Raw genomic sequence first — 20360 nt, 5'->3', positions numbered from 1 at the left:
TTGTAGCGCAAAGTGGTTCAGCTGACAAAAAAAAAAACATCGGGACCGCCTGCTTTATTTTATTACTAATGCGTCCACATTCTCAGATTAGTCCTGGCTTATAAAACAATATGATTTATTATCAAACACACGCTGCTGTCTGAATATGAAACTTTTCAAATGCACAAAGGAAAATCTTTTCCGTTTTTAGCACATCGTTGTAGCGTAAACGTACCCTAAAAGCATCAATATTATTGTGTTGTGGGTCAGTTTGACACGTGTTGATTTTTGAGTTATCGTAAATACTGCTTAACCTATGATTTTTTTTCTTCATATTTTTTGCGTTTTTTTTTTTAATTTAATGTGCATGCGTGGTTTTTTTTTATCGGTTTTATGTATGGTGGTGTTTTGTGGAAAATTTTTATTAAGATTTTGATGTTTGTGAGTCAGTTTGACCTCAAAGACATGAGCAGCGTTTATTAATCAGACACTCGGTTACAGTAATTCTGACACGTAATCACAGTATAACTGTACTTTTGGAATCAAAAAGCAGACTCAAATACAGTTTTACTCGTTCTGAAAAGCCTGAGCCGACGACAGCGTTTCAGTGCCATAATAATTTTTTTTGTTTTTTTTTTTTTACTTAATTTTCAAAATATTACAACTTTAATCTTGTATTTCTATGACTTAGATCTGGCGATTTTTGACTTTAAAGATGTAATATTTTGAGAATGAAGTCAAAATGACCGAAAAGTCACAGCAGTATGAGAGCAAAGTTGTAGAAATATGAGATTAAAGGTCATAATATTTTGAGAATAAAGTCATAGTATTGATATATTAAATTTTATATATTTAAAAAAATACTAGAATAAAATCATACAAATACAAGATTAAAGTATTGTAAGACTAAAGTTGATATATTTTGTAAAAAGTCAATTACGAGAAAAGTCGTAGCTTTGTGTGTTTGTGTTTTGTGTTATTATTTTGTGAATTATTGTTTTGTGATTTATAGGTTGATGTTTTTTGAATTTTTTGATTTAGGTTTGTTGTGGTAGTTTTGACTTTCTTTCCCAAATTTATATTCTTATAATACAAGAGTTAAAGTGTTTATTGCTCAAAAGTTTTCATTCACTGTATTTTTGATTAGCAAGGTTGCATTTTTTGGTTTGGAAAATCTCATAAATCTTTTAAATCTCTTTTGTTTGGGCTAATTAATACTGGATGTGTGATGAGTGAAGGCAGGTGTTCAGGGTTAACGAGAGCCTTTAAAGATCTTTTAAAAAGGCATTGAAACATCGAGATTATCAACGGCTCCGACAGCTTTGTGGTTGCAAATGCGACTTGTTAATTAGAATAAACCCTGGTTTAATTGCTCTCGTGTGACACAGTTGCTTTATTACAAAGATCAGCATTCATAAAATATTTGCTGAGGCTGTTTAAGAACATAAATATTGAATAAAATACCAGTAAACGTGAGTCACTGCAGGTGTTTAATTACAAACCGCTCATAGGAACATTAAATATACAGCACGAAAAATATACAATGTATTGGCTTCATACAAATACTGTTAATTAATTAAAAAATTACAATACCGCCACAATCACCCACAAGATACAAGCAAGGCTTTGGTCTATTCACAGTGGCTTCTATATGGTACGCTTCTATATATTACTGAGTATTATGTGACCGTCTGTGTGGAGTAATGGGTTTATTTTGGTGTAAATATAACAGTCAATAGCTTTTATGAAAGAAGAGTTTATATTCCTCACATTCAGCTCGTGTCAAAATCACTGCAAGAGATTCTACTTGCTGCTCATGTCCTTCAACTCTGAAATATATGTTATGTTTTAACACCAGTATGGATGCATGTGCAGCTTCGTTGATTTTTAAGAGCGAAAAACTTCTTAAATACATTAAACTACTGAAGAACAAAATCCATTATTTTTTACATAAGAGCAGCTTGAGTTTCTAAATTTGTAATTATGAGTTCAACAAAGACATGAGCAGCGTTTACTAATCAGACACTCGGTTACAGTAATTCTGACACGCCACAATCACAGTATAACTGTACTTTTGGAATCAAAAAGCACTCAAATACAGTTTTACTCGTTCTGAAAAGCCTGAGCCAACGACAGCGTTTTAGTGCCATAATAAAAAATATATTTTTTACTTTATTTTCAAAATATTACAACTTTAATCTTGTATTTCTATGATTTAGATCTGGCGATTTTTGACTTTAAAGATGTAATATTTTGAGAATGAAGTCAAAATTACCGAAAAGTCACAGCAGTATGAGAGTAAAGTTGTAGAAATATGAGATTAAAGTCATAATATTTTGAGAATAAAGTCATAGTATTGATAGATTAAATTTTATATATTTAAAAAAATACTAGAATAAAATCATACAAATACTAGATTAAAGTATTGTAAGACTAAAGTTGATATATTTTGAAAAAAGTCAATTATGAGAAAAGTTGTAGCACTGTGCGATGAAAGAGTAAAGTATTATTTTGAGAATAATCACACAAAGCTACGACTATTTTCAAAACACACACTTTAATCTTACAATAATTTAATCTTGTATTTCTACGACTTTATTCTCATATTGATTAGTTTTTTATTTTATTTTTAATTTTTTTTTATTTTTTTTTTAAGTGTTTCTATTTCGGTGTTATATGAGTCTCAAAATGATCCGTTATAAATCCCTCTCGCATGATTGCGTCCCAAACGTCAGGCATCCGAACGTAACCTAACAACATTTCACTCTGAGGCGCAAAAAAACATTTTAATAGTTATTTGCTCCAAAGATTTTTTTCTCTTGATGGAAACGGTGCTTTATTTTAATTCACAACTTCGGATGGAAATGTAGCTGATGACACAAAAGTGCACTTCTGTGAGTTTGCCAACAAACTGTGTGTCACGTGTCCAAAAGAGTTATTTATTCTGGTAGACGATTGGTTGTATCAGATCTCGGTGGCAGCGATGTCGTCGAACGTGACTTCGTTTCCGCTGCTGTCGTCGTCCTGTTCCCGGGACTCCAGCTCGAGGCTGAGCTGACGGAGCGACCGCTCCAGATCTCGGTTCCTTTTGTACATCTGCACGTAGTTCTGCTGCAGCTGCGTCTGATACCGAATCACTTTATCCTTCTCCTCCTCCCAGCTCTTCCTCTCGCTCTCGAACGCAGACGCCTGATTGGACGCGCGCTGGCTTTCATAAGCGAGCTCCGCCTTCAGCCTGTCGATCTGCTGCTTGTGTGCTTTCAGCTCCTCGCTGTCGTCGGTGCGCAGGTGAGACGACTCTTCTTCCAGATGGCTTATTTTCTCTCGGAGCAGCTCGTTCTCGCTCTTGCGGCGCTGCAGTTCGTTCTCGCAGACCTCGAGCTCCAGCGTCCGTGTGTGTGAGGCTGTGTGTGCCTCCTGCAGCTGACTCTGACACGTCTGCAGCTCGGCTCGAACCTCTCGCAGCTGTCCCCGCAGCGTCACCAGCTCACCGACGCGCTGCGCCAGATCGCCCTGCAGGTCCTTCATCTGCTGCTTCAGCAGTGAGATCTCTCCAGACTTCTGACACACCTGAGAGAGACGCAGCCAGTTCAGAACCTACAGCTGAGAAACCACTGCTAATGTGAAGCATGCACTGCAAAAAACACTTTTCTTTCTTAGTTTTTTTGTCTTGTTTCCAGCCAAAATATCTAAAAATTCATAAATCAAGAAGCATTTTCGAGACAAGTACACATTATTGTTTTGTTTTCAGATGTGATGTGTTAAAGTTGTTTTGTTTGTCAAAATAAAGTGAGTTTTTGCTTAGAACCAGCAAAATAATCTGCCAATGGGGAAAAAAAAAAATCTTATTGATGAGATTATTTAGCTTGTTTTTTACATGTTTTTTCTGAAAACAAAACAATTTTTGCTTGTCTAAAAAATCCTTCTTGATTTAAGAATTTTTAGATATTTTGGTTGGAAACAAGACAAAAAAAATCGAAGAAAAGCATTTTTTGCAGTGTGCAGCAACTTTTTTAGTATTTTAATAGTGATTATTCACATCAAAGATTCTGTACTCTTGGTGGAAATGGTGTTTTATTCTCAAACATTTTATGAAGTACATTCCAAGTTTGGAAATGTAGCTAATGACACAAAATGACAAACTCAATCAAATGAAGCGGCACCAGTTTTTGTGCCACATACTAACACTTAAAAATGGCACTGCAAACCACATGATCATTATTGGACTTTAACAACGGTGTTTTAGCTTAAACTTAAGCTGTGTTCTGATTCAATGATCCCTATGTAGTGTTCCCTGACTTGATAAAATGCATATTGACTTAATATACTTGTGTAGAAGTTACCATAGTTTTATTTAAAATGCATGTGGGTCTTAAAGTCTTACTCTGTCCTTTCACAAATCAAGGTCTTAAATTGGAGCAGAAAGTCTTACATTTTAAAGTCATGTTGCATACACTGCAAAAAATGTATATCTTTGTCAGTATTTGTCTGTACAAATATCTAAACACCCTAACATCAATATTTATTTGAGATGAACACATGAAGTCTTGTTTTATGAGAAACTGAACAAAATCAAGCTTGATTAAAACAAGAACTAGTATCTTTCCTTTAGAAGTTGATTTTTCTGAGCCCATTGGCAGATATTTAATTTACTTAATTTTAATAAATTTCTTTAAAAAAAAAAAAACAGGACTTGTGTCATTTTTTGCATTTATCTTGAATTTTGTTTTGCATTGGAAAATGACAAAAACACTGAGGAAGAGCATCACTTTTGTGCAGTGTGATCAGAAAGTACAGGAAATAAATATTATTTCCATATTCTCGTTGAGCTATTTTGTTCTTTTTTTGTTAAATTCAAGTAATGGAGATGGGTTTGACATTTTATTTCCAAACTTTTAGTGTCCTAATACAACATGTATTGTCTACATTTATTGACATATTGAGTTCCCTTTCATTTATTTGCTTTTAAAAAGGTATTAGAAACTTAAATTTACCTTCATAAACCTTGCAGAAACCCTAAAATAATACATATATTAATTTAATTCGTATAAATTGTCATTTGAAAGTGCAGAACTGATGTATGTGTTAGAAGATCCTGTGACGTGACCTCGTCTCCGCTCTACTGACCCCTCACCTCCCACTTGGTCTCCTCCAGTCTGGGCCCCAGCTGTGTGTGTTCTCGTTCGTAGGAGGCGCAGCGCTCCTCGAGCCTCTGGCGCTCCTGCAGGAGCTGCGTCGTGTCCTCCTGCTGCTTCTTCTTCTCCTGCTGCAGCTGGAACACCTGGAGCTGCAGGAGCTGATGCTCGCGCTGCGCTTTATGAGACGCCTTCTGCATCTTAGCCGCACACGTCTGTCTGAACTCCTCCATCTCCAGCTCCGTGCGCTTCTGACGCTCCTCGTACACCTGCACAAACACACACACAGAACGTTTAGAAGTTTGTGTGTTTAAGTCCAACTAACACCAAAAACGATAACTACATTAGCATCCACACCAACGATGCTGTTAATGTTTTTGTTGTTATTGAGCTGAAGAATTTTTATTGTTATTGTGATTAAGATGATATTGTTCCTCTGAGTCATTATCGTTATAATTGTAGTGTGTTGTTTTTGTACTAAAAGTAATTTCCTCATCGTTTTCTTTATAGAGATTTTAATACAAAGATCTGAGCCCTGAACCAAACCAACCAGCTTAAGGATTAATCAAAATTTACAAACTCTGATTTAAGACAAAACTTAATTTATTAGATTTGTGATTTTGGGCTTTTTGAATGTGTATTTGGTGTATTTTTTTGGAGATATAAAGTGTTTGTATTTTGTTGTTGTTTTTTTTTTTTTTTTTTTTTATTTTTTAATTCTATTACAATTAATTGTACATTAAAAATTACATATATATTTAAATGCAATTCTTTATTGTAATATATTAATCATATTTAATATACATTTAAAAAAAACAAAATATTAAATTATAAATGCTGTTTACATATATTGTGTGTGTGTGTGTATATATATATATATAAAATTACAATAAAGTATTAAATTATAAAATTTGTGTACATATATTGTGTATGTGTATACATACAGTATGTATATTTTTAATATATATAATTTAATAGTTTATATATATATATATATGTGTGTTTGTGTGTGTATGTCTGTATACAGTATATATATATATATTTTTTTTTCTTTATATTTATGTAATTTTTCTTCCTCTTAATTTATTTGAAAAGGGACAGTGTACAATTTTTAACATAAATGTTTCTATTTAATGCATTGTACCAGACTAATTTTCATGCTCATTTTAAATTATATTATTATTATAATTATTATTTATATCTATTATTATTAAAAACTTATTTCTATGGAGGTGTTTCCTTCTGGAACTGACCGTTGAGCTCAGAGTTTCCTCATTCCTTTTCATATCGGTTTTAATATTTGGTATTTTTCCACAGTAGTCTGGCTTTACTCTAAACTTTCAAGTCTTGAGGGTAAACCTAATTCTTTTCTTGATAAACCTTCCAAATAGAGACTGCTTTCTGGTTTTGTCTCTCACACACCTGACATATGGCTACTTCGTTCTCGTCCAGGTTTTCTCTGAGCTGCCGCAGCTCCAGGTCTCGCTCCCTCAGTTTGTCCTCCAGGTCTCTGACGATGGCCTCGTAGGTCTGGATGGGCGGCGGGGACAGCGGGTCGGTCAGCAGGGGGCCGCGGCCGCTCAGGGAGCCCGTGCTCTTGCTGGACGAGGAGCGGCCGCTGTCGGAGTTGGAGTGTCCGTGATGTTTGCTCGCCTCACTGTGGCTGGGGTTGTACACGGGGCTGTTATACGCCGGCAGGTTGGTTAAAGAGTTGCGAGCCGTGTCCGTCATGGTAAAGGACTGGCTGACCAAAGCGTTGCGAGCGCCACTGTAAGAACTGCGCCGTTCCATCGTCGCCGGCACAACATCCTCGTCTTCAGGAGAAAACATGCTGAGGTTTCCTTGGCTTCCCGACAGACCGGCTCCGAGCCGCGGGGACAGATACTGCACGCCGTTACGGCTCCTAGGGACCACGGGTTTGAAGGCAGTGGGTCTGATTATGGCCTGCTGAGTGTTCTGAGAGAAACAAACATTAGAAATCATGAGGATCCTCATGCATTACCATGCAGACAGTGATAAAAATAAATGTTTTAGTGATGTAACAGATGGTGCTCAATTAGTGAGCATGTGACTAGATCAACTTTGGTATAGCAAAATGCTATAAAAAATGCCCCCCCCCCTTTGCATAATTAATACAAAGTTCTGTCATGAAACTCTAGATGGCACAGTCTGACAGGTTCTATATAATCACATCATTATTCACATCTTCAGAAACCCTCCACCATCCCCAGCTCCACCTGTATAGATCTGCTACAGGATGATGTCATGCATGTTATATAGTTGGGCTGTTCAAACTGATTATGATTCATTTTGGTGAAGCAGAAATTAGTCATTTAACCTTTAACCCCCCCCCCCGAATGTAGACATCATCTGATGCCAATTTTGGTAGACATCACCCAACCCTACAATCCATAAGCTGGTAACTTTGTTCATATGGCTGATAAATGGATAATATTACATTTCATTCCCTTTTTTTTGTCTTAATTTAAAAATAAAGCACTTAAAATTAAAAATGCAATTGTATGAAATGTTAATTAGGCCAGTTTTATATAGCACACATGGCATACAAAATGATTTCCATAAAAGTGATTAAAAAAATGTCATAAAATGTTTGAAGGAAATTAAAATAATAAAGCATTAAAAATTGCATAGCCAGCACAATACAGTATAAATAAGAGATAAAAATTACATTTAATAGTGTTATCAAATTATTTGTGTTAAAGACCTTTCTCATATAATTTTTTTTAAAGATATTGTCTTTATTATAACACAGGGAGTGATAGGAGATGAGAGAGGGGAGCAGGATTATTTTATAAATCCCTAATACTCACTCTTTCTAGATGTCCAGACACCGGAACCAGTTTCGGAGGTCCGTCCAAACCAGTCGAACCCACATCTAGATGATTATCGTCCCAGTCTCTTATCAAGTCCTCATGCGAATATGAACGAGTACCGAAGTCCTTGGCTCTACCAACGATGTTCCTTCTCTTGCTGGACGGAGTCCGGCTTCCCACCTGAACGTCCTGAGAGGTTTCGGACAGCAGGCGTCCGGAGCCCGGCGTGCCCTTGCGGAATTTGGTGCTGACCTCTATGTTAGCGCGGTCAGGATAAGTGACGTGACTCTGCATCATGCTGCTGACGGCACCCATCGCTCCCATCAGGGGAGGTGAGGCGGGATGGAGACGCGGGTCCAGGCCCGGTCCCGGATGGTCAATGGACACGGGGAGAGACTGGACCAGCGCCATGACCGATGACACGCGAGATCAGAAAACCTGCATGAAGAGAAAACTCAGGTTACTGGAGAAACCGTGAATGTCCTGCTGGTCTTCTCATCAGGATTCATGTAGTCTAGTGCTCAGCAGCATACGGGATTAATCTAGATTAGAAAAATGTATCCCAATTTGATCTGCCTCAACAGTTTCTAACAATACAATCACTAAAGCCGATTAAATAACGGTTCATAACATCTGTGTGTTTCCTTAGCTTTAACCAGAATGTGGAAGAAACATTTCACATTGTATTTCAGAGCTGCATAATTAATACAAAGTTCTGTCATGAAGCTCTAGATGGCACAGTCTGACAGGTTCTATATAATCACATCATTATTCACATCTTCAGAAACCCTCCACCATCCCCAGCTCCACCTGTATAGATCTGCTACAGGATGATGTCATGCATGTTATATAGTTGGGCTGTTCAAACTGATTATGATTCATTTTGGTGAAGCAGAAATTAGTCATTTAACCTTTAACCAACAGCCTGCCCAGCCTAGAAGACATCAGCAGCAGAACAAAGTCATTTCAGAGGTGGAGCAAGTTGTTATTTTAATGAAAGGTCAAACATTTTCTTTATTAATCATTCACTTGTCCAGAAAGAAAAGTGGATTTTTTTTGGTGGTGTCTGAAAACCAATATTCCCATCAGTGTTATATCAGCTCTTACTTACATATTCTTTATGAATGGCTCACTGAATCATTGACTCACCCGATTCGTTCAAAAACACTGAATCATTAAGTAACGAATCACTACTGGGTTGCACGACTGTTCTTCTCTGATCTTTATTCTCATCAGTCTATATTGTCTAAAATAAAAGTCACTTAATATTAACAACTTGTCACATTTGCTATCGTGCTGATATTTGGGAAAACAGCACTCTTGATCGTGTGGTATTGCTTATCACATGTTATAAATACAAACTCAACATTCTCAATTTGCGGTTCCACTCATTTGTTTTGATTTCTCATCACATGTTATAAATACAATCTATGAGTTTTTGATTTTTTGTTACAGTTTATTTGTTTTGATTTATTCTTTGGTTCTTTGAATCTAATAAAATCTGAATCATTCTCAGCATAGTTTCCATGCTTCCCTCATAATCTTTTGAACGTTTGATGTTTTAGTCAGGTTAGCTGTCCGGTCGGGCAAGTAAAATTCTCCTTAACTTGCCCCCTTTAAAAAAATCCACTTTTCCCAGACAAGCGTTAATATCAAAACCTGACTAATGAAGCATTCACAATATGACAAGGAACATCACTCAAATTTGCCATCAACCATCTCTTACAGCTGAACTTCAAGCATCAAATTCAAGCCTTCGGGAACGACACACAACACAGCACAAAGTCGCTTTCCAGAACCTTCACCGTCTCTGTTCCTGAGTGGTGGAATGAGCTTAAATCTCCATATGACCATCATAACCTTCAGAAAACAGCTGAAGACAGCAGAACTAAACTAACTACAACCATAAACAAAGACACGTGCTACAATGACTCCTATTTAAATATGAAAAATGAATCTGTATCTTCCTCTTCTGCTCTAGTTTGTGTACTGATCTAGTTTCCTCTTGCCATCGTGTACTATGATGAACTGCTTGTTCCTCAAGTCAATTTGCATAATGAATGAAAATGTAATGAAGAACTGTTTGCAGCCAAAATCCCTCACTTGGTTGTTTGAGTCGTCAGATCTGTATTTACAGAAACCCAACTGTGCTGCTTTGACCAAATGCATCATATGCAGGATCACTGATCCAGATCTCTTCCTGAATGACTTTACATAGAGATTAGGAATTAGATTGATTTTGTTGAGTTTTTTTGATAAACACACAGCAGTACACCGATCTCCTTCACATTGTTCTGAGACGCAGAGAACACTCCAAAGCAGCGTGACCCAAGTGAAAAAGCCTTTCAGCTTTTGCTGCCTCCTACTTCCCTCTGACAAATCTGACATTTTGTTGAAGACAACAATGAGATTAAACACAGAACAATGTGAGGGTTTTGTTTTAAGTCGCATGACATCAAAACAGACTCATTTACTTCCTTAATTCCAGTTGTTATTGATTCTTTTCAGAATTACTTGGAAGTTCATCAAATTACGGAAGTCAAATGAGTTGTGAATGTTATCTTATGTTGAGCTTTAAATCTCCAGCTTCTCAGATGTTTCTCATGATAAAAAAATAAAAATATAGTAATTTCACGTCTCTTCTAGACTTTAAATGTCAGTGTCTCAAACTGCTCAGATTTGCCAAGATTTGTACGTCTGCAATCAAAATACAGAGATCGTGATGCCTCGGGGAACAAATTTAGGTTATAAAACCGTTGTGGGAACATTGTTTTGAAATGTTTCTAAAACGTTAAAGTTTCCAGTTTTCTTATCATGATTAGAACGTTACTTAAAGGTTACAAAAAAAAAAACAGTTTTACAACATTCTACTAACTTTTCCACCCAACATATAACATTATTTAATTTTTTTATATATATATATATATGTTTTAAAAAATTCTACTATTCTAAGAACATTCAAATGTCCAGATTTTTGTTATTAAAAGGTTACAAAAATGTTTCTTAGAACAACATAAGGACATTTTGAGAATGTTGTTCTAAGAACATTTTCTCAACATTATGAGAACGTTCAACAAGGGCAGATAACATCAAGACATCCAGAGAAATTTGTTCAAGGAACATTTTCTCTCGACACGATGAGAACATATATCAAATATTAATATAGTTACAAGAACATTCCATAAACATTTTGTTCTACCATTTATATAGCTGTTAATAAATGTTAGTGAAAGTTGTGAGAACATTCCCTGTCAGCCGGGACAAACTCAAACATTTCTCATCAGATGATCTGAGCTGCTTCACACTGATTTCATATCTTTAAACTCTTACTGTATCTCTAAACTACAAAACATCTGAGTTTAGTCTGAACAATGCGGTTTTAAGATTGTACTCGTGGTCTCCTAATGCCTGTCAAACAATGATACAGTTTCACACACACACACACACACACACACACACACACACACACACACACACACAGTTAGTTTAGTCACATACCTGATGTTAAATCCTGCATGTCGTTTGGTTCTGTGTCACTGATACCGATGCATCTGTGTCTGTGTCCGTCAGTCCCTTCACTTTCACTAGCTGAAGTACTACAGTCCCACTGTGTCTCGTGTGTGTGTGTGTGTGTGTGTGTGTGTGTGTGTGTGTGTCCCTGAGGGAGACTCATTTCTCTCACATGTAAAATATAGCTCAGTCTCCATCCTAGAGAGACCAGCGCTTGTTCTCGAACCCCTCCCAGCGCTCACCATCTTCCTCTGTCTCTGCCTCCTTCTGTTTTCTTCCTCTGTCTCTGCCTCCTTCTTACTTTGTCTCTGCCTCCTTCTAACATGAATCAAACAATACCGACAACACTAGACCGTACAGAACCATTAAACACACACGCACACACACTCTAATGATTCAGTGATTCTCAACCAGGGGTCTGACATCCACTAGAGGGCCTCAAGATGACTTAAAATGAATGGAAACAAGACAAAACCAAGCTCTAAAATAAGTTAAAAAACATAAAGATCAAGATAATAAGGTACTTCTTTTTAAAATTTCTTTCTACACCCTGGAAAGTTTTTTTTTTAAATGTTTTAGAAACATTTTTCTCTTGTTTACAGGAACATCAAGGGAACATTCCATTGTATCATTCTGCATTCATGAGAATGTTACTTTTTAAAATGTTTCAAAAGTTGTAACTTTTGAATACAAAAAGTTTCCAAAGTGGTTTCAAATGTTGGAACATTTAAAATGTTTTAGGAAAAAAACATTCCATGAATAAAAAAATCTCTGAACAAACGTTCCATTAACGATCCTAACTCTGGGAGAACCTTGCCAGAACGTTGGGAGAACGTTCCCTGTTATCTGGGTATTTAATGCTGTTCCCTTGCGATCGGATCAGCTGAGACGGATGTTAATAGCAGGTGTAAACGGGACCCTCATCATCTTCAGTTTTTAGACGAGCTGCTACTAATTTTACTCCTTGTAAAGTATTCTGGGCCACAGATCTGTGCGATCAAACCTCAGGGACATACGAGCATCACAAATAGCTCAACGTGGAAAATCTGAGATCGCTGAACGCAGATCATCTGAGTTCATGACAGACATCTACTATATAAATACAACACACTGAATGTCATCTGACAAACCCAAAACCAGCCAAATAAGACAATTAGTTGACTTTAGTGTGCATAGCATTTGCATGAGCAATACTAACAGTGAAGCTTCAACAAATAAACACTCATGATGACAGTGACGAATGCAAACACCGATTAAATACATCATCATCTCTCTTCACACACACTTCCAGAGCAAACTTTTGAATGAGCGTGCTGTGCTGGCATATATAGGCTAGTGTAAGTAGGCTACAGCGTGCTGTGTGTCTCTCTCAGGTCCTGTAAATGGGTCACACTGGACACAGTTAAATTGGTTCTACAGGCAGAGCAAAGCGACGAGGTCCAAGATTCTGCAAAGAGAACAGAACGATACGGGACGAGAAAATATAATCGGGATCAGCTCCAAAACACACACCTTCAGTCAACATTGGTCCACACACACACACACACACACACACACACACACACACACTCTCTCTATCAGGACGCCTCTGTCCGTCTTTCCTCTTCATGCATATAATATGATGTTTTATTAACACAAGCTTTGAATTTACAATCTTGTCATCCATCCATAATGTTTATCATCCACACAAGGGACAAAATACATTGATTGGACCCTAATGATTTTTTTTTGGGTGAACTATTCCTTTAACCTTGAGTTTATAATGTTATTAAGCTGTTGTTATCAGTCCTCAGGTCAGCAGATTCAGTAGGACACTAAATCCTGCAGGAGCTGCTGTTATATAAGAGATGATGGGTGATGCTGGGATCTGCTGTGAGGAGACGAAAAGCTGCTCCTACCTTTGATCAGACACCATATTTATGATCAGATTTCTCAGAATGAGGCCATTAAAAATATATTCTGATACAAGCACAGGATATTCTGGGTCAAGGGCTGATGTCTGGAGAAAAAGAAAAAGTATGTTTTACAAGAAAATACTGTTTCAGTCTTTCTACTTCTAAATTTCATGTTTAATTTAATGTGTTACTTGCAGTTTTGTTGTAATTTTTTGTAAAATTTACTTGCAATTTCTACAATTGAACATGGTACTTGAACGCCAATATCATGGGTTCGATTCCCAGGGAATGCATGAACTGATCAAATGTATTGCTTGCTTTGGATAAAAGGGTCTGCCGAATTTATAGATGTAAGTCATGCATTTCAATTGCATGAAGGGCAAAAATGCATGAACTGAATATAAAACAAATGTATAGCTTAAATGCAATGTACTGTAAGTGCCAAATGCATTAATGAAATGTATTTCTAAGGAGAAATGGCAACAGAAATAGTATTTTCTTGTAAAACATACTCCAATAATCTTTAACGAGTGAATTGATTTTTATTAATATTTATTATTGTTTAGTGCTCGCAGTTCTAACTCAGAACTTGTACCATTGTTGAGTTTGAGTTTAGTCATTGTGGAGTCTTTTATTTTTGCTTAATAGGGTTCAATATTGAACGAATCCTGAACAGATGAATCATTTATCTGAATCTGTATTTGCAGCCTTGCTCTGAATCCTCGGACTCTTCTTCTCTTCTGTTCGGCCTGCGATCATCGCGGCCCAGTTTGTGTGCTTGTGTTTCTGTGCTGGGACACGAGGACAGAGATCCGGACAGCTGCGGGTCACTTCGGGTGCCCGGCAGTGCCAAGCGCTCACTGGGAACACTCCCTACAACAGACCTACTTTAGATGACCAAAAAAAATAACAGAAGTCTCTGACGATTAACCCACGAAGAATCAGAGAATCCTGCAGCGTAGTGAAAAGACGTGAAAAGATCCACTCAGTTCCTGCATGCTTTCCCTGTCAAATTATGATTATGTTTGTAGTGGTTAAGGAGAGTTAAAGGACAGCTCCAAAAAGGACCATAAAAAGCAACGTTACGGTATAAAAACAATAATCCATAAGCCTGTGCAAGAGTCATGTGATGTTAAAAATGCCTCTAAAGCCATTAGTCATTTATTAGTGTCCTAAAGCACACATTTATTTGGTAGAGAATTGAAAAATTATTAACAAAAGGATGCTAAGATTAAATTCTGTAGCTGATGTGATGTTAAAGTGTTTCTCATTGGATGATGATTAAAAATATATAGCAATTATTTATTTATTTACTTATTATATTTGTTTGTTATATTCATAAGTAAAATGGCTATGACTGAACAACTTAACATTAATATTAAAATGTATTTGGAAACAAATACACTTGTTTTTCTGTCATTTTTTCCCTGAATACACATGACTTGTTTGGTTATATGGACTCTGGTTTGTACAATATGCTTGGTTAATAAATAAATAATAATAAAAAAATCATTTGATTACAATACTTAAATTATAATTGTGTTTTTATTTGTTTTTGTGACTTTTAATAAAAACAATACTTTTGGTCAAAGTGAGCATTGTATGACTTCAAATAGAACTTTTATTGTGATTTCATAATTTTTAGAGGTTAAATCTCAGGTCACTGTCTGTGAAGACCATATCTGCTGAAGATCTCTTTTAATGTTCCACTAACAAAACAACAGTGCACAGACTGAACACAGAAATGAGTAAACAATCACACAATCTCCACGTTTGGCTGAATTACTGCATCGCTCTCAGCGTTTATATAAACGACTGGACGTCTGCTTTTGTCTCGGCTGATATCTGATGAAAATCAATCACAACAGAGACCTTTAACACACACAAAAGGCTTCGTCTGCTCCGATGACGGCTCTATAAATAGAGCGTGCATTAATAGAGTTTTCAGAGAGCTACGGGTGACGGGAAGCCACACCTGATTCATGTGCATTTCAGATATAATGCAATTATATTAATAGATTGCAAAACAAACTCGATGAAAGCAGCATAGATGTGACTCTCAAAAAGCCTTTTAAGAATGCATCTGAAAGTAAAACCTATTTTAGGATCTTTTGCATTGTGAAATTATTTTTGTTTATATTATTTTTAGATTTAAATACATTTCCCCTGATTTAATAATTACTGTAATGATATGGAATACACTAGTTAACTCTAAAGTATACTGCAGAGCAGGGTTATCGCTGACTAAAGCTAAACTGTAAAAAGTTGTTACCTGAAATAAAAATAAAATATATATAAAAAAATACTTATTTTATTTCTAATTTTTATTTAGTTTAGCTTGATGTAAATAAGGTTTTTAGCTTTTTTTTTTTAACTAAAACTGAATTAAAAATGAAGACACCTAGACATATTTAAAAAAAAATATACAAATGACAAAAACAAATTAAAGCTACAATTAAGTTGAAAACAAAACAAAGAAAACTAATTTAAAACATTAATAAAAACTATAATAGTATCTAAAATATTAATATTTAACAATTATGATTTTTTTTGTCATTTTCTCACGCAAATACTGTATATTTTTCTCTCTCTCTCTCACACACACTTCCCTGAGAAACTTTGAGATGCTCCCAGAGGAGCGACGACAACAACATCAACAACAAGTGGTTGCACAGGAAATGATGTCATCACCTTCACTCTGAGCGTGAACGTGTGTGTGTGTGTGTGTGTGTTTTTGTTTGTTTTTGTTTTTTTTTTTTTTTTTTTTTTGTGTGTGTAGAGAGAGTTTGTTTATAGACTGCCTGGAGGAGCAGCGGATGTGGGTTTGACCATCATGAGCTTCACCCGCACCATCAGCACTTGGAAACCAGAGCTTGACTCCAGCACAGCTGCTTCATGGCCACTATACAGAGACTTTTACAAATACTGAACTAACATCTCTGAGCCTAAACAACACCCCTACACGCTCAACAAACACCACTAACATCATCATCAGTACGGAAACGCTCGAGATTCACTCAGGGAAGCTGATCTGGGAACAGGTAGAGCCAGAATCCAGATTTCACATCACTGAGAAAAGACTCTCTCGCTCTCAGCAACACTCTTAAGAGCCTAAAAGACAAAGTAAATCTCCATTGTGACGTCTATAAATGAAAATATGACATTATTTACTATTCCCAAACTTTCTTTGTCATCCGAACCCCTTTGAGCGTAAATATTTTCTTGAAGTCTCCTTGAGATTTTCAATAATTTAACAACATATTCACATGTTCGTGATTTTCTGATGGCAGTTAATTTATTTGATAGATTCTCTTTATTCTAATGTAGTAATTTATTTATTTTATAGACTTTCTTTATTTTAAATGTAGTAATTTATTTATTTTATAGAGTTTCTTTATTTTAAATGTTAATTTATTTACTCATTTTATAGACTTAAACTTTACTGAAGGAGGATGAGCAATGTTAAAATGTTTTGTCTGGAAAAAAAAACTCATTTCAAATGTACATACATTTTATATTTTGGTAATCTTTTTTTGTCATCGGTACCCATTTGAGATTTGATATATTATTTATTTTTTATTTATGTTTTGGTTTTTATTTCAATAATTTAGCCACATATTCACTTTTTTTTATGTCAGTTAATGATCATATGACACGCAAGAAAAATTCAATATTTTTAATGTGTTTTATTTTGATTGTTTTTAGTCTAAATTGATCGATTTCTATGAACACCTTCCCAGTTTGGGAACTAAACGAATGCAACTGAGGTGCAAATTCATCTGTATACTCTTAATTAATGGTCAACGGACAGCAACTAGTGTCCAGTGTGGTTCCAATCAAGCAGCATGCAATAATGTGGCCGTAAACCCCAAAAATACAAGAGAGTATCTGTATTTAACAGGACTGAGAGCGTATTCTGCTGCTGTGTGAACATTAAGAAGCTCTTCAGCCGGAAACAGAAGTTCTTGATGCAGATCGCTCAGATTAGACCGGTTTCTGCATTCAAGGCCAGCTGCGCTCTGATATCAGCGCTACAATAAACAGATAGCAATCAGCACAGAGTCCTTTATCCACTAATGCCACTATCTGCTCGCGTCTGGAGCCTGACGTGTCAACGAACATGAAACGTCTTCGTCTAATCAAACAGACTTCATTAAGGATCAAACCTCGTTCAGTGATTCGTCCCAGAAACGCGGCTGATTCGAGGTCACTGGGTCAGTAAATGTCTGACTGAACTCCTGTCACGTTTCAGCATGCCGACGGTTTAAACTCATGTGCATCTGTGTGACAGCAGTGATAGATAATCAGCTATTTACAATATTAATCACTGGACGTCACTCACAGCATGCAATGAAGTCAAATGTCAACGTTTATTATGGAATAATGCCTGCGGGTTCACGTATTATTCTTATTTCTGAACAGTGTATTCATCACAAAATCACACGCATGTGCTCTGAACTAACGCTCACACCTTTATTTGAACATTGAACACTATCTCTGAATCCTCAGTTTATGTCTCACAACTGAAGCAGAGCTGTGAGTTTATATCTTGCAATTCTTATAAATAATGTCCAAACTGTGAGATAAAAAGTCGCAACTACCTTTTGGATTTTTTAAATATAAGCAAGCTTCAATACTTCCGCTGTTAAACATGGTTATTAAATATTGTTTTGGCTTCGGCATTGCATATACCATCGATTGCTCGTGGCTCTCCTCAGCTGACTTTAACCCTTTCAGTTCCCTCTGGAGAAAATGAATGATATTTTAACTCTGTGCTCTCTTCATCTTGATGGCAGTGCAGGAAACACGCATTCTGAAATCTGGCATCTTTGAGCATTTTGAGCAAAATCACGTGAGCTGTAAGAGTAAAAGTCACTGATGAAGCACGATGATGATATTACACTGACTGGGGAACTATCCACAAGTCACAGACACTTTCTGAATGCCTGCCAATGGACAAAGATGCTCTTTGGTGTGCTTACAACATACCAGCAGAGGCTAACTGGACAGAACTAACCAGACAGACCTTGACCAGTTAAGATAAACTTCCTGTTTCAACAGGAAATGTAAACAAGGGAAAGAAAACTGCACTTGTGCAACTATTTTACTTTAGCTTGTATATATACAGTACAGGTCAAAAGTTTGGAAACATTACTATTTTTAATGTTTTTGAAAGAAGTGTCTTCTGCTCATCAAGCCTGCATTTATTTGATCAAAAATACAGAAAAAAATGTAATATTGTGATATATTATTACAATTTAAAATAATTGTTTTTAAATTTATTATACTTTAAATTATCATCATTTTATTTCTGTGATGCAAAGCTGAATTTTTAGGATCATTATCACATGGTCCTTTAGAAATCATTCTAATATGATGATTCATTATCAAAGTTGGAAACAGTTCTGCTGCTTAATATTTTTTCAGAACATGTGATACTTTTTTAGGATACTTTGATGAATACAAAGTAAAAGTAAAAAAAAAAAAAGAAGCTATGTTTTTAAAATATAAATATTTTGTAATAACAATATACACTACTGGTCAGTATTTTGGGGTCAGTAATTTTTTTTCTTTCTTTTTTTAAATAAAATCAATACTTTTATTCAGCAAGGATGTGTTAACTTGATAAAAAGTATTATTAGAATATATATTATTAGAATTTTTTTTTTATTTTGAATGAATGCAGTTCTTTTTTAACCTTTTATTCATCAAATATATTCGACAGCAGAACTGTTTCCAACACTCATAATAAATCAGAATATTAGAATGATTTCTAAATGATCATGTGATAGACTGGATGTTACATGTGACACTGAAGGCTGGAGTAATGATGCTGAAAATTCAGCTTTGCATCACAGGAATAATTTTTTTTTTTAAGTATATTCAAATAGAAAACTATTTTAAGTTGTAAAAATATTTCACAATATTACTGTTTTTTCTGTACTTTTTGATCAAATAAATGCAGGCTTGATGAGCAGAAGAGACTTCTTTCAAAAACATTAAAAATAGTAATGTTTCCAAACTTTTGACCTGTACTGTATATATATATATGCCTTCTTTATCAACTGTTTACTCTGAATGAACCAAGACTTCAACTCATTGCTATTTTCTCCAACACAACCCTATTAAACTAAACCAAAACATTAAGCAAAGAGATCATTATTATAATTAATAGTGGTTATAGACAGGGGTCTGTGGAGATACAAGATATAAAATACCTTTAAAAAACAGTTTTTTGCTTTTATAATGGGATATCTTTGGTTAAAAACCCTGATTTAGAGCATTTGATCAGCGAGGGTTAAACAGTTAACAGTTAATGCTGAACTAATGAGGAAGTTTAGCTGTTTACTGTAAACAATCGGTGACAGAACTGACACGAGGAGACCTTTAAACCTTAAGATAATCACTGATAAACCAAACCAACGGTGAAGAATGACTGAAAGAAGTATATTTTAAAGTCGGGATAACCTTTCTGTCTCGTAAACCGATGAAGTTTAAAGTCAAACGCAACATTGGCGCGTTCCAAAACTGAGGGAAACTCAATAAGCGACGCTGTCACAGTTTATAACTTCTCTCATCGCTATAAAACATGATCGTTAAGTACACCAGTCTGTATATCATCTGTGTGTCGGATTATCGTACAGAAGAACCGCCTGTACTCACCATACTGTAGGCTTTATGATCATCATCCACTGTCCGAGCGCTCGCCACTGAGACGAACTGTAGACTAGTGAATATTAATTACATCACGTGGCGCGCGTCAAGAGGGATTCACCGATTGGCTAAACGCCTGACGCTGGTGGGCGGGCGCTACGCAGATCGCCAATGAACGAGCCCGGCTGTGTTGAAGGAGTTGGCGTAATGAATATTAATGAGGTTAGGTGACTGGACGCTTCAGGACGTTTATGAAAACGTCATTAATATTCATAAGATGGACCTTCGCAATAGTTGCCTTTGTATTTTCTTCGGTTCAGTCGTTTCGGTTTGGTTTTAGTCTTTTAGCACAG

At 35.9% G+C, this 20360-nt stretch overlaps 1 protein-coding gene across 2 annotated transcripts; it reads right to left on the bottom strand.

Moving 5' to 3' along the window:
• Positions 1 to 2652: 2652 nt before the first annotated feature.
• On the bottom strand, positions 2653 to 20105 carry lzts2b (leucine zipper, putative tumor suppressor 2b). Of its 2 annotated transcripts, none has more exons than XM_042768175.1 (5): positions 20017 to 20105; positions 7946 to 8386; positions 6537 to 7070; positions 5114 to 5383; positions 2653 to 3549 (listed from the first exon to the last, which is right to left on the bottom strand). In XM_042768175.1, the coding sequence occupies exons 2-5, from the start codon at positions 8357 to 8359 to the stop codon at positions 2944 to 2946; spliced, it is 1824 nt and encodes a 607-aa protein (XP_042624109.1). In that variant the 5' UTR covers positions 8360 to 8386; positions 20017 to 20105; the 3' UTR covers positions 2653 to 2943. The 2 variants fall into 2 exon arrangements, with proteins under 2 accessions (XP_042624109.1, XP_042624108.1); XM_042768174.1 differs by lacking the exon at positions 20017 to 20105 and adding an exon at positions 11447 to 11569.
• Between the last annotated feature and the right edge of the window lie 255 nt (positions 20106 to 20360).

This window comes from Cyprinus carpio, chromosome A12 (assembly GCF_018340385.1).
Source record: "Cyprinus carpio isolate SPL01 chromosome A12, ASM1834038v1, whole genome shotgun sequence".
NCBI lineage: Eukaryota > Metazoa > Chordata > Actinopteri > Cypriniformes > Cyprinidae > Cyprinus > Cyprinus carpio.
Note: the sequence above shows the minus strand (reverse complement) of the source record. Positions and strands in the feature narration are given on the sequence as shown.

Excerpts from the sequence above, each read along its gene's own strand:
- lzts2b (XM_042768175.1), bottom strand. The coding sequence starts at position 8,359 with ATGGCGCTGGTCCAGTCTCTCCCCGTGTCCATTGACCATCCGGGACCG. Across the intron at positions 7,071-7,945 it reads TGTCTGGACATCTAGAAAGA|AACACTCAGCAGGCCATAAT; the intron begins GTGAGTATTAGG and ends TGTTTCTCTCAG. Across the intron at positions 3,550-5,113 it reads TGGAGGAGACCAAGTGGGAG|GTGTGTCAGAAGTCTGGAGA; the intron begins GTGAGGGGTCAG and ends CGTCTCTCTCAG.